This window comes from Culex pipiens, chromosome 2 (assembly GCF_016801865.2).
Source record: "Culex pipiens pallens isolate TS chromosome 2, TS_CPP_V2, whole genome shotgun sequence".
NCBI classification, from domain to species: domain Eukaryota; kingdom Metazoa; phylum Arthropoda; class Insecta; order Diptera; family Culicidae; genus Culex; species Culex pipiens.
The window spans coordinates 117,830,425-117,843,278 of record NC_068938.1 but is presented as its reverse complement, the minus strand read 5'-3'; the positions used below and the strand labels follow the sequence as shown (position 1 = coordinate 117,843,278).

Below are 12,854 nucleotides of genomic sequence, written 5' to 3'. Positions count from 1 at the left end.
TGAAATATATACCAAATGTCAACTACTTGATTTCATTTGCTGTTTGTAGGCACCCCTTCCCGAAATAATTGATGATGAGAAAATTGCAAGGAAAAGTCCTCCAGAATCTGACAAAGAAAACAAAATACGAGATCGTGACGTTTCTCTATCAATGGCACCATTACCGATTCCATTGGGACCGTTAGGTTTGCTTTATTATCAGATAAACTAAAAAAAACTGTTATTTCTTTTTTTCTTCTCCCAGGGCCTGTTCCAGTCGCCGTACCTCAACCAGAGCCTCATTCGGTTGGTGGCGTGTTAGTGCATATGCCGCATGTTTGTTCTGTATGTATAAACAAATTTAATGTTTCTTCAACCTTTCATATTCCAATTTTCGTGTTAGGTTAATCCTGTCAAGAGTTTCTTTCATCACTTTGTAGTTAACGGCTTTGAACGGAGCTTCTTTAAACAGTCGCTGGAGGGTACTTTTTTTTGTTTGTTATTTTTTCCATAACTTGTATAATACCTTATATACGTTAAATACCTATAATACGTTTAAAAATATTACACTGTCGTAAAAATGTTAAGTGATTAAACGACCAAGCCACGTAACCTAATGGTAACGCTACCACCTCAAAATCAAAAAAATCAAATTATTCGCTCTACAGCATTGCCTTGGCGTTCTCGATTGCGAGATTCCTACTCGAAACTAGGTGTTCGAAGGCTTGATTGTTGAGGCAATTGCAAACCTCTTTTTACACCCTAGCTTCCATCCACCCCGGGATTCGAACTGGCAACCTTTGGATTGTTAGTCCAACTGCCTACCAGCGACTCCACTGAGACAGGACCCAGGGAGACGACTCCTACACCTGGACTGAGCTAACGACCTAACCTTTTTTAGGTTAGTCCGGGACCAACATTTACTTCCCTTCCGACGGAAGGCGTGGTCAGACAAATCTCGTCTCGAAAAATGCCACCGGGACCGTCTGGGATCGAACCCAGGCCGACTGGGTGAGAGGCAACCACGCTTCCACCTCGTAAACGGTAAATCGGGGTTCCAATCCCTGCTCGGACCAGCATAACTGATGATCGTTTCCCTTCACACGATCTGGCTCGAGATGGAACCTGAATCGAGTAGAAGCTCGAGCCAAAATTCTCAGTGGGTTCTAGATTCGATTGCTTAAATCTCTAACGCCCATGGGAGTACAAAAAATATCTTATTAATATATTCGTCAAACATACGATGACTACACGATTGTTACTTTATTTCTAATTGCAAGACCTGGGATGGGATAAACAAAGAGAAAAAAACCTATTGTCAAACTAAACCACTTTCAACATGGCCGCTTCTGTCAACCTAAACCAGTCCTTTCTTATAAGGAGAAAATGAGAAGTTTTGTAATTTGAATTGACAAAAAAAAAACTTTTTTAAATCAATTTCACAAATAATTGTTAATTGCATTAATAAATTGATTAAAATATTTTCAATTGAAAGGCATTTATTTCTATCGTACACCGAATGTTGTCTTTTCAGCATTTTCATTTAAAAAAAAAAACAATACATTTCATGAACTGACGATTCTTTTGCCCATTTAAAACTATTGTTATTTTTTTGCGCGTTACATAGAAATGTCATCTAGATTGAACAATATTAAACCTGAGCTTCCCGTGAAATTAATGTGTGCGCGTGAAGAAACAACATCGTAGAACTGGATTTAAAAAGCAAACAAAAATAATGGCCTCAGTTTAGCCTATTTTATTTTTTCGCACTTTTTCAAATTGAAAAACAAACTTTTTGCTCTTTGAAGTGAATGAATTGGTACAAATTTGAGTTTTTGCCAGTCATTTCTTTCGATTCTGACACCTTAGGGCGTGCGAATGTTAACTTGAGTAAAAATTGCCGTTGAATTCGCTTTGTAAATGCCGGCCCTGATACTCTTCAAGTGTGCTCCTCTTTAGGGAACTGGGAATGATTTATTTACTTTCTTTGCGGAACGGGACAACGTCAGGAGCAGATCTAAGAAAAATTCTCCCCTCCCATTTAATGACTTGCAGGCTTTTTAGGATTTTTTTTTAGAATAAAGTGAGAAAACGCATTTAAATCATATTGCATTTTTCAAATCCAAATGAAAATTAAAAATCTTTCATATAAAAAACCCATTAAAATTTCAAGAAGTGAAAACTCGAGTGAAAATTGTTTGACTCGTCGTGATCGTATCGTATCATTTACCTCGAGCGTGACCTCGAGTCATCTTTGACTTGCCAACCATTTCTAGTGATTTGTATCCGGCAGCTTCTTATGAACGGATCCACCGTAAAACGATGGAACATAAACTCAGGATTCTCCACCCACGTCCAACCGCAAATTTTAACAGCCAAATAAAAAAAAATCTGCGAGGAAAAACTAAACAACATTTCAACCAAAGAAAAAGTCATCCGCATGCTTGAGCACTGAGTTGAAAAAAATCATCAAGAAAATTTGGATTGTCAAGCTATCTGAATCACAGATTGCTAGATATTTGTATTCGAACATAAATTTTCTTGCAAAAAACAGAAGAAGAATACAAACGTAAACACTCAAAAAGAAGACTCTATCCAGCCGTCCCGTCCCAGTGCAAGACGAGGAACATCTAGCACCAGAGTACTAAGACTTTGAGATCGAATTTCTCTGAGATTTGATATTATTTTTTCAACTGTTTCTTTTTGCACATGTTTAGGGAACATATTAATTAACTTCTGACCGAATTTCATCCACATTGATGAAGTACCAGCTTTTTTTACAAGCCAAAAACGTAAACAAAAATGATGTATTTTTGGAAAAAATAATTAACCCCTTCCCACCCACAGCAAAATCGATATTTTTTACGGGTTTCCTTGCCATTTTCTACATAATTGACCAAATTGGATGGAATTTGAATTTGAGGCAGTAAACATCTTAAATAACACTGTGCAGGAAGAATGAGATCATTTCATTCATTAGTTTTCGAGAAATTTCGATTTGAAGTGAAACATTAGTGGTGCTCTGGTGCAACCATGGGCGTTAGAGGGTTAAACACTATTTTTACAAACTGGCAATATCGACACGAGAGCATTTGATTAAACAAAAACTGTTCGCGAGTCATATGGACCGTTTTGAAGTAGAGAACCTACCCAAGTAACCACAAGCACTAAATTGAAGTATTAATTCAGTACTAAATCAGCACTCGAATGTTTTGAAGTAGTAAATAAGCTTTGCGAATGCCTCAAAGTACCAAAACTTTGCATCATTACAACTGGCATTAAATCACCATTTACGACCTTGAAAATGTGCTTCAAAGCATTTGATGTTTATCAACAAAGTAACCCATCGATACGGGAAACATTTCAGCCAGACATGTCTTATTGACTTTGATCCTTCTCCCGTCATACCGTTCTAATAAGCGTGCGGGCTAAGGCGCAGTTCCCCCAGTGTGCATATGTTATAATTTTGCGTGAACTGGGTTCAATTCCCGCCGATTGAAGTGTTTTTTTGTTTTTTTTTTTGTGGAAAACTGCAGCCTGTAATTAAGCCAAATTTTTCAAAACATATGTCCAATGGACAAAGGACAATATCAAAAGTTCTCTGGTAAATTTAGTTACTTTTCTTACATGCAATAAGCTGCTTTCCGGAAGTCTGATACACTTTGTGAAATTTTGCCAACCGTGGACCAAGCACTCCTCCGAAAAAACAGTTCCCGTTAGCCGTTAGCCAGTACTTGTCCCTAATAACCTCAAGCTTTCCGTAATTGATTGCACTGCACTTACTGGCTGGCCGCAATTTGCTGTGTGACTCGTAAATAATTTCCGTCCAACGAAATGACAACGGGTTTTTCTCATGAACCAGAAACTCGAAACAGCATAAAGAAAACCTTCCTTAATGTTCGATGCATCAACCACATCGATTAAAACTTTCAAAACAAACACTCATTTCAGAATACATCAGTTGGCTGGCGCGCATCCTTGAGATCGACGAGAAAAATGCAAGAATAAGATCAAAGTGTCACACTCACACATGACACGCAACAGGAGAAAAAAAAAAACAAAGGAGGCCCACCACCAAGTGTGTGGAGCAGCTGTTCTTTTTTTTCCCCCAGCGATGACGTCGATAAAGCAGTTTTTTTGTTCGAGCTTTCGGTGAGGCATTAAATAGGCATCACTGTGCGCCACTTGAAATATTTCTCAAGAGAAAAGTGCTGATTTAATGTTTTGAAGCATTATTTGCTGGTATTAAATGTGTAACCTATGGTATTTGCATCCCAAGATTAGTGCGATCGTTTGTTCCGCGGCAAGTTACGGAGGGAGCACTTGAGCAGGCTTGCGGGCAGAACGACCTACTAGCGTAGCTGTCCAGCCCCTACGGACGCTACCAAAGCTGCACCGCTAGTTGCGCTAGTCACCGCCAGGAGCGCACGAGATCATCGCAAACGCCCGCCTTGGGTAGCGGCGATGACCAAGACGATGGGACGATGGGACGAAGGAGTCCAGAAGGGGGAGGTTGAGGATCGCTGGGAAAACCCCGCCATTGCAACGGTCACTTTGCCTGGTATCTTGAAGAGGACGGTCGATATCCGTGAAAATCACCGTCACGAAGTAGTGAAATTTTATAAGTGAAGTGGAAGATCCGGTAGACGCCATCCCGGAGAAAAGCCGTCCGACGATCTGGAGATCCGGACGCAAGCAGGAGGAGCCTGCGTTGATTTGTGGACATCCAGGTAAATACCGTTGCTTCCCCGATCTATCGCCGTCCAACCTCCCTCCGCCATCGCTAATTTCCGTCCCCATTGTGCCTACAGAACCCCTCGGTGTTCGTACGCTTCGCGTACAGGCCGGCACAGACGCATTCGTCCGCCGTAAGCCACCCGACACCCGCGGTATTCCCCGCGCGGTACATCGTACCGCCGAGCACGATCGCTCACGCACGAGGATCGCCCGCGACACCGTTCCGGTGTGGGAACCGCCCTCGCGACGCCGCCATTTTGGTCTGTGGACCAACCGTCGCGAGATAAGACGCCAGCCTCGCCAGCCGTTACACCAACCGACGCCGGAAACCAGGCAGACCGGTGGATTCGTCCGCCGTAGTCCCAGAGTCCGTCAACACACTCGGGAACGTCGAGGCAGGTGGCGCAGAAGAGGGTCGAGTACGAGAACAGTATCTGACCGCCCATAGTGGTCGCTGAACGTGAGAGGAAGACGTGTCCCGCCCCGGTTGACCGAGTCCCGGAGGTCGGTGGAGGCGTGTAGCCGTTGTTCCAGGAACGCGAGCTGAGAGTGGAGAGAAAGCGGAAGCAGCAGTTCCGGAAAGGGCCCGAAGAAGAAGGAAGAAGGACGTGTGAGGTAGGATTAGATAGTAAGGAAGTGGGGGATCGAGGAACGAAGAACGCGCAGCTTGAGTCTGCTGAATAAAACACGAGTTTCCGGAATAAAGTGGGTTTGTTTTGTCCGTTGGTCCAATCGAGTGTTTCCCTTTCCGATTCCGGATTAACATGCCGACCCTGAGGCAAAGAGGGGGGTCTCACTGATGCTGGGGTAGCCCACCATTAGTTACACTTGGCGCCCAACTAGAAATTAGTTTAACTGTTTCGTGTTTGGGTTCACTTGAGGACTTTAGACGATTTGCCCACTTCTCTGGGAAAACGCCCATTATTCAGGTGCAAAAGTTGTCTAATCGTCAAAATACAAACAGAAGTGACGCTAATATTTGAATTTTTGAGTTCCGAGGAGGGGTTTTGGAAGTCTACGCTAGGATGAACGACCACCAGACATTGGCAAAGTAATTGGTTGGAGATTTCGTAAAATTTTGTTTGAATTCCGGAATAGAATTCGTATCGGTGGAGTGTCGTTTCCTTCGGACTAGTTGAGTGAAAACACCAGGCAAAATAAGTTATTTATTCCCCGTACAAAAGTACGATTACAAAAGTTTCGACTTACACTAGGTTTTTTACAATTATTCGCTATTTGCTCATTCATTCAAGAGCGTAATTCAATTCTAGGTTTTTTTCAATTCATTGTTGATCCGTTGGTGTTCATCAATGAACAGTTTCATCCACTAGGTTATCAAATTATCTCAGTTAGCGAATCAATTTATGTATTTTTTAAATTTGTAGTTGTGATTGCTCATTTCTAGTTTTTTTTTTAAATGAATTTTCTTTTTAATTACAAGATCTTTGATTTTCCTTGCACTCAAGATGGATATGGCTCATTTGTTGTCACTGTATCGAGGAATGAATACGGGTCATTTGACCGTTGATGAACTCGAACATGAGCTGAAGATCCGCGACATCCCATTTGATTCATCGCGCAGCGGAGCCGAACGTGCGTTGCGTAATCGCCTAAAAGAAGAGAGAGAATTGAAACATGTTGAGTATGAGTTAATGAATGGTTCAGTGTTGGATGAATTGGAAGCGTGTGAGTTGAAAGTGAGTGAGATTAAGTCCCACTTGGAAAACCGGAAATCCAAGCAAGCACCAGAACAGTCGTTCAAGACTAGGATTCTGCATTGCGTTTTCCGCTTGGAACGTTTGAGAACATACACCACCAAGGATGATGAACTGAATTCATTAGCAGAAACAGCTCGAGCGTGTATGAAGCTGCTAAATACTTTCTTTTCCATTTCGTCACATTTGCCCGAAGTACGTGAAGCAGAGTTAGCACTCATTAACCAGAGTCTAACGGAAATAATGAAGAAGCAGGATGCGGAAAAAGGAAATGGAAAAGTTGTGGAAGAAGATAATGAATCTTGGAAAAGTACCGAAGAGAATAATGGAGAGGAAATTGAAGGAATTGTTGGTGAAACTGGATCTGTTAGTGGAAATGGTAAAGGAAATGGTAGTGGAGTTGGTAGTGGAGTTGGTAGTGGAAATGGTGTTGGAAAACCTGGTGACGTGGAAAGAGCTGAATTTGAACAGTGGAAAGAACAAAAAGTGGAAATACTTAACGTGGTCAACAAGTTGTTGGAACACATTAAGGTTCTCGAAGCGAAACAGGTTGAGAAAGAGGTGGAGAAAGAAAAACCGGAAGTACAGATCAAGCCAGCCAACAGTACACAGGTTGGAGGAGACGCGAACAAGGACAAAAAGAACGAGGGGAAAAGCCAGCAGAATCCAGGGGATTTTCTCGCGTGGCTTAACCAACGAAATAGTTCATTGGGGAGCTTCGGTAACTCAGAGAATGAACATAACAAACCAGAGGAAGTTCATTCCGGCAAGGATGAACCGAAAGAAAAGAAAACCGGATTTGGTAGGAGTTTACCGGTGCATAAGTGGACGGTTCGTTATGACGGGATGGACAACGGGAGGAAACTGAACGAGTTTTTGAAGGAGGTGGAGTTCAACGCTCGTTCAGAGAACATTTCTGAGTCCGAGTTGTTCCAGTGTGCGCATCATTTGTTCACGAGGAAAGCACGTTCTTGGTTCATGGAAGTGAACGGGAATAATGAACTGGGTTCATGGAAGAAGTTGGTGGAGGAATTGAAGAGCGAATTCTTACCGATCGACATCGATTACGTCTATGAGCGGCAGGCCAACAATCGCAAGCAAATGTCCAGGGAGAAGTTCCAGGACTATTACTTGGACATGGTCCGGATCTTCCGCTGTATGACGAATCCGTGGGATGAGAAACGGAAGTTTGACGTTCTCTTCCGCAATACTCGCGAGGACTGCCAAATAGCGATGCTAGCCGCAGAAATCAAGACGATTCCATCGATGAAGGAATTCGGTAAGCGATTCGACTCTGTCAATTGGAAGCTGTATCAGAAGGGAGAAAGGTACACGCCGCGATCAGCGCACGTGGAGGAGGTGCAAACACAGCGGTCGTCGTACCAGAACACCGGAAATAGGTACCAGAACTCGAATCGTTTCCAGGGTGGAAACCGATCGCAGGGTGGTTACCAACAGCAAGGTCAGAACCAACAAAACCGTCCGTACTACAACAAGAACAACAGCAACGGAAACTACAATCAGAAAAGCTCGTGGAAGCCAGAACAGCAGAGACAGCAGAGCAACGGAAATCAGAAGGAGAACAAACCAAGGGTTGACGAGAGGTCTCAACCGAAACCGAACACCCAGAATCGCGAGAACAACACTGCTGCAGGTTCGAGTGGAACCAGTGCCTTACAGCGGATCGTGAAGGCGTATATTCCGGTCAAACGGGATATTTGCTACAATTGTCACGTTGCAGGTCATGGCCACGAGGAATGCCGGCAGGAGAGGAGCGTGTTCTGCGTGCGGTGTGGTTTTCCGGGTTTTTCTACGAAAGATTGCCCGTACTGCGAAGCAAAAAACATGCAAAAGACTGCTCAGTGAGGCGAGTCAGTCTCACGGGAAGCTCCAGAAGACCTCACGAAGATACCGAAGCGTCGGAAGCACTCCAACAGCTAGGATATTCGAGGGTTGATGGAGAAAAGAAAGAAGAAGATGCTGAAGTGGCAACGATGCTTGTTACAGTGAGCAACGGCGATCGTAGGCCGTTTGCAAGAGTGGAAATGTTGGGAATATCGGTTGTTGGACTTCTTGATAGTGGTGCACAGCGCACAGTTTTAGGTGTTGGTGGAAGAAAGTTAGTGAAGTTGTTGAATTTAAAGTTGAAACCCACGAATATTGATTTGAAGACAGCCGGAGGTGAGAGTTTAGAGGTGATTGGGTGTAGTGACATACCGATTACGTTCAATGGTGTTACGAAGATTCTGTCCGTGATGATCGCGCCGAAGCTGAACAGGAAGTGCATCCTCGGCTACGACTTCTGGCAGAAGTTCGGCATCAGGCCAACGATGGAATCCGTCGAGGTGGTTGATGAGCAGGTCGATGAAGATCTAGAAGACGCAGAAGAAGAATTAGAAGAAGAGCAGAAAAAACAGTTGGAAGATGTACAGAAGATGTTTCTCGTTGCCAGCGAAGGAGTCGTCGGAAAGACGGACCTGCTGGAACACAAAATCGAGCTGAAGGAGGAGTTCGTACAGTCCGAACCGGTCCGGAAGAATCCGTATCCGTGGAGCCCAGAAATACAGAAGAAGATTCATATAGCTGTGGAAAAGATGCTCCGGGACGGAATCATCGAACCGTCGGAGTCGGATTGGGCGTTGCCGGTCGTTCCGGTCAAGAAGAGAGACAGCGAGGAGATCAGGCTGTGTCTCGATGCTCGTAAGCTAAACGAGCGCACCAAGAGGGATGCGTACCCTCTGCCCCATCAGAACAGAATATTGAGTCATCTGGGGCCGTTCAAGTACCTGTCCACCATAGACTTGAGCCAGGCGTTCTTGCAGGTGCCGTTGAGTGAGGAGTGCAGGAAGTACACCGCTTTCTCCATTCCCGGAATGGGATTATTCCAGTTCAAGCGACTTCCGTTTGGACTGATCAACAGCCCGGCAACCTTAAGCAAGCTCATGGACAAAGTCTTAGGATTCGGGGCACTTGAGCCGTCCATTTTTGTCTATTTAGATGACATTGTGGTGGCCAGTCACACGTTTGACGACCACATTGCGAAACTGACAGAACTTGCGGAGCGGTTGAAAAACGCGAATTTGCGCATCAACCTCGAAAAGTCCAAGTTCTGTTGCTACGAATTGCCGTATCTCGGTTACATCCTGTCGCGAGAAGGAATGCGGCCTAATCCAGATAGAGTCCAAGCTATCTTAGGATATGAGGCCCCAAACTCGGTCAAATCGCTGAGACGATTCCTCGGTATGGTCAACTACTACCGTAGGTTCATCGATAAGTTCAGCGAACTTACTGCGCCGCTCACGGACTTGCTAAAGAACAAGCCGAAGCGAGTGGTGTGGTCCAAAGCAGCAGACTTAGCTTTTCGGGCCATCAAGGAGAGGCTGATTTCAGCTCCAGTGATGGCCAATCCCGACTTTAAGCTACCGTTCTGTGTCCAAACGGACGCAAGCGACACCGCGATAGCCGGAGTTCTGACACAGGTTCACGATGGTGTGGAGAGGGTGATCACGTATCACTCAGAGAAGCTGAAGGGTGCTGAGTTGAACTACCATGCTGCGGAGAAAGAGGGTTTAGCTGCTCTCCGTTGCATCGAGAAGTTTCGCTGCTATATTGAGGGCACTCATTTCACGCTGGTGACCGATTCATCCGCGCTCACGTTCATTATGCGAGCAAAGTGGAGGTCGTCGTCGCGTCTGAGTCGTTGGAGCATAACCTTCCAGCAGTACGACATGGAGGTGAAGCACAGAAAGGGAAAGGAGAACATCGTACCCGACGCGCTGTCGCGGTCGATTGAGACGCTCGACGTGGGCGATGACGACAACTGGTACCGGAATCTGTACAATGCTGTTGAGGATGATCCGGAGAAGTATCTGGACTTCCGCATCGAGAACGGGAAGCTGTTCAAGTTTGTGTCGTCCAAGTCCGACGTGCTGGACTACAGATTTGAATGGAAGGAGTGTGTACCAGAATCAGCACGAGAGCAAGTCATGCGGCAAGAACACGACGGCTGCTTGCACATAGGATTCGAAAAGTGCATTGAGAAGCTCAAGAGGAGGTTCTACTGGCCTCGAATGAGCGCAGACTTGAAGAAGTACATCAACAGGTGCGACACCTGTAAGGAGACGAAACATTCGACCGTGTCTACTGAGCCGATGATGGGACAACAACGAGTAGCGGTTAGGCCATTCCAGATTGTCTGCATGGACTACATACAGTCGCTTCCGCGTAGCAAGAAAGGGAACGCACACTTATTGGTCGTCTTAGACGTCTTTTCTAAGTATTGCCTTCTTGCTCCGGTCCGGAAGATTTCGTCTGCTAGTCTGTGTAGCATTCTGGAAGAGCAGTGGCTGCGAAAGTTGTCTGTGCCCCAGTACATCATCACCGACAACGCAACTACGTTCCTGTCGAAGGAGTTCCAGGACCTGTTGAAACGGTATGGAATCCAGCATTGGGCAAACGCTCGTCACAGGAGCCAAGCAAATCCCACCGAGCGCTTGAACCGTACGATCAACGCGATGATCCGCACGTACGTCCGGCAAGATCAACGGCTGTGGGATACTAAAATCTCAGAGATTGAGTTCATCCTGAACAACACGGTCCACGCAACAACGAAGTTTACGCCACACAGAGTAGTGTTCGGGCACGAAGCAGTGACCCGAGGAATGGACCATCAGCTCGAGGACGATGAGGAACTCACCGAGCAAGAGCGTATGGAACGCATGCATGGAGTGAGCAAGAAGACCTACGAGCTGGTCAAAGAGAACCTGCAGAAGGCGCACGAGAGTACGAAAAGGCAGTATGATCTGAGGCACAAAAGGTACTCACCGGTGTTCGATGTTGGACAGCGCGTCTTTAAGAGATCCTTCCAGCAGTCGGCGGCGAACAAGTCCTTTAATGCCAAGCTTGGGCCTACGTACGTCCCGTGCATCATCGTCGCGAAGAAGGGAACGAGTTCCTACGAAGTGTCCGACATGAATGGTCGCTCACTGGGAGTCTTCTCAGCGGCGGATTTGAAAGCGTGATCTCTGAAAGAGGGACATGGCTTAGTTCGAGGACAGAGGTTCATCTGAGAGGAGGTCAAGGTCGATATAGATGTGATTCCGCAAATTCATTCATCAGGAGTTCTCATCTAAGTCGCCTTGCGCAATCCACAGCGCATGAATGAACCGAGTGTCACTCATCAATGGGTTCATTGACACATGAACGCCCACGCATCGCAAGCACCAGTATGGAAAAGTGCATCCTAGGAAATCATTGATCAAATTTTAAGTGAAAGTTTTAAAGTGTCGTAATTGAGTGTTATTTTGTGTTTTGTGAATCAATTTTATGTTCATCGGTGCAAAATGTCCCATTCATCTCTCAGGCAACATTATCAAGAAAATTTCTAAAGTTGCACTACGAAGAAGGAATGTGAAAGGAAAATTGCATCTGAGTTCAAAGTGTGTGTGAAAGAACATGTTAATGAGTCGTGAGCAGTGAGCAAATGAGTTGCCTAACCATGAAGTTGCAAGAAGTTTTTTTTGTCATATACCATGCATCACTATTTAGCTTTTTTCAATTTATAACTAGGATTTTTTCGCTTAATTTTTCACCTAGTGGACGCACTTCCGTGAAATTTGAGCACTTCATACTTACCAAAAGCATAGCATTCAAAATTCATATCAGAGCATATTGCATCTCTGATGAGCTTGTTTGTGAGATATGGGATTTTTGGGGTAGAATTGGGGAATAAAACTTCAAATGATTATATAGGTACCTTTTTAAACTGATACGTATCAGGAAAATAATAAATAAATTCCCATTTCTACACAAATCGCCGATTTTCTCACAAACAACCGCATCGCGATCTTGCACAGGCCACATTTTTTATCACCAATAGTAGTTTGACAGGTTCAGGTCACTCAGCAAACCCGAAGAAGCAGCACACACACTGATACGAATGATAACGATAAGGATTATAGCACGAATTGGTTCGATAAAGGAGATCTCCGACACTCACGTAGTGAATCATTTCAACCGTCGCTTGATGCGAATAGGTTTTTGATCGCGATATTTGTTTATTCCGGAATATAATTAATTTATTACCATGGTATTATTTGTAATTTGCATGCAGCAGAAAATTTGAAAATCAAAAAAAAAAAATAAAAAAAAAATCAAAATTTATAAAAATTTGCATGCTTGAGTATAATTTTAATTTGTAAATATTTTAATTTGTTATTTATTTATTTATTTATTTATTTATTTGACTTGTAAATATTGTAATTTAAATGTTGTCAATGTCGGTTAATATATCAAGAATGGAGATCGCTGGAGACCGGAGTTGAAATATACGTTGATGGTCAGTAACAGGTTTCGGCCTTGAAACTGAGAGGAGTCGACTTAGGTTGACGATGATAACTTATGACCCCGCCCATTACCCTTGAT

The 12,854-nt window shown here is 44.3% G+C and overlaps 2 protein-coding genes across 6 annotated transcripts in view; both read left to right on the top strand.

The window, feature by feature from the left end:
* LOC120417925 (protein unc-79 homolog) overlaps nt 1–12,854 on the top strand; it is a 217,400-nt gene that overhangs the window by 49,441 nt on the left and 155,105 nt on the right. For 3 of the 5 annotated variants that reach the window (XM_039580161.2, XM_039580163.2, XM_039580164.2), the window contains exons 10-11: nt 50–185; nt 245–324. In XM_039580161.2, the coding sequence (XP_039436095.1) occupies nt 50–185; nt 245–324 (216 nt within the window). Of the gene's footprint in view, nt 1–49; nt 186–244; nt 325–382; nt 509–12,854 lie in introns of those variants that run through there. The other 2 variants (XM_039580165.2, XM_039580162.2) reach the window with 2 other exon arrangements.
* On the top strand, nt 6,168–8,300 carry LOC128092731 (uncharacterized). The gene has a single exon (XM_052707181.1). It carries the CDS (start codon nt 6,183–6,185, stop codon nt 8,295–8,297), a length of 2,115 nt encoding a protein of 704 aa, XP_052563141.1. The 5' UTR covers nt 6,168–6,182; the 3' UTR covers nt 8,298–8,300.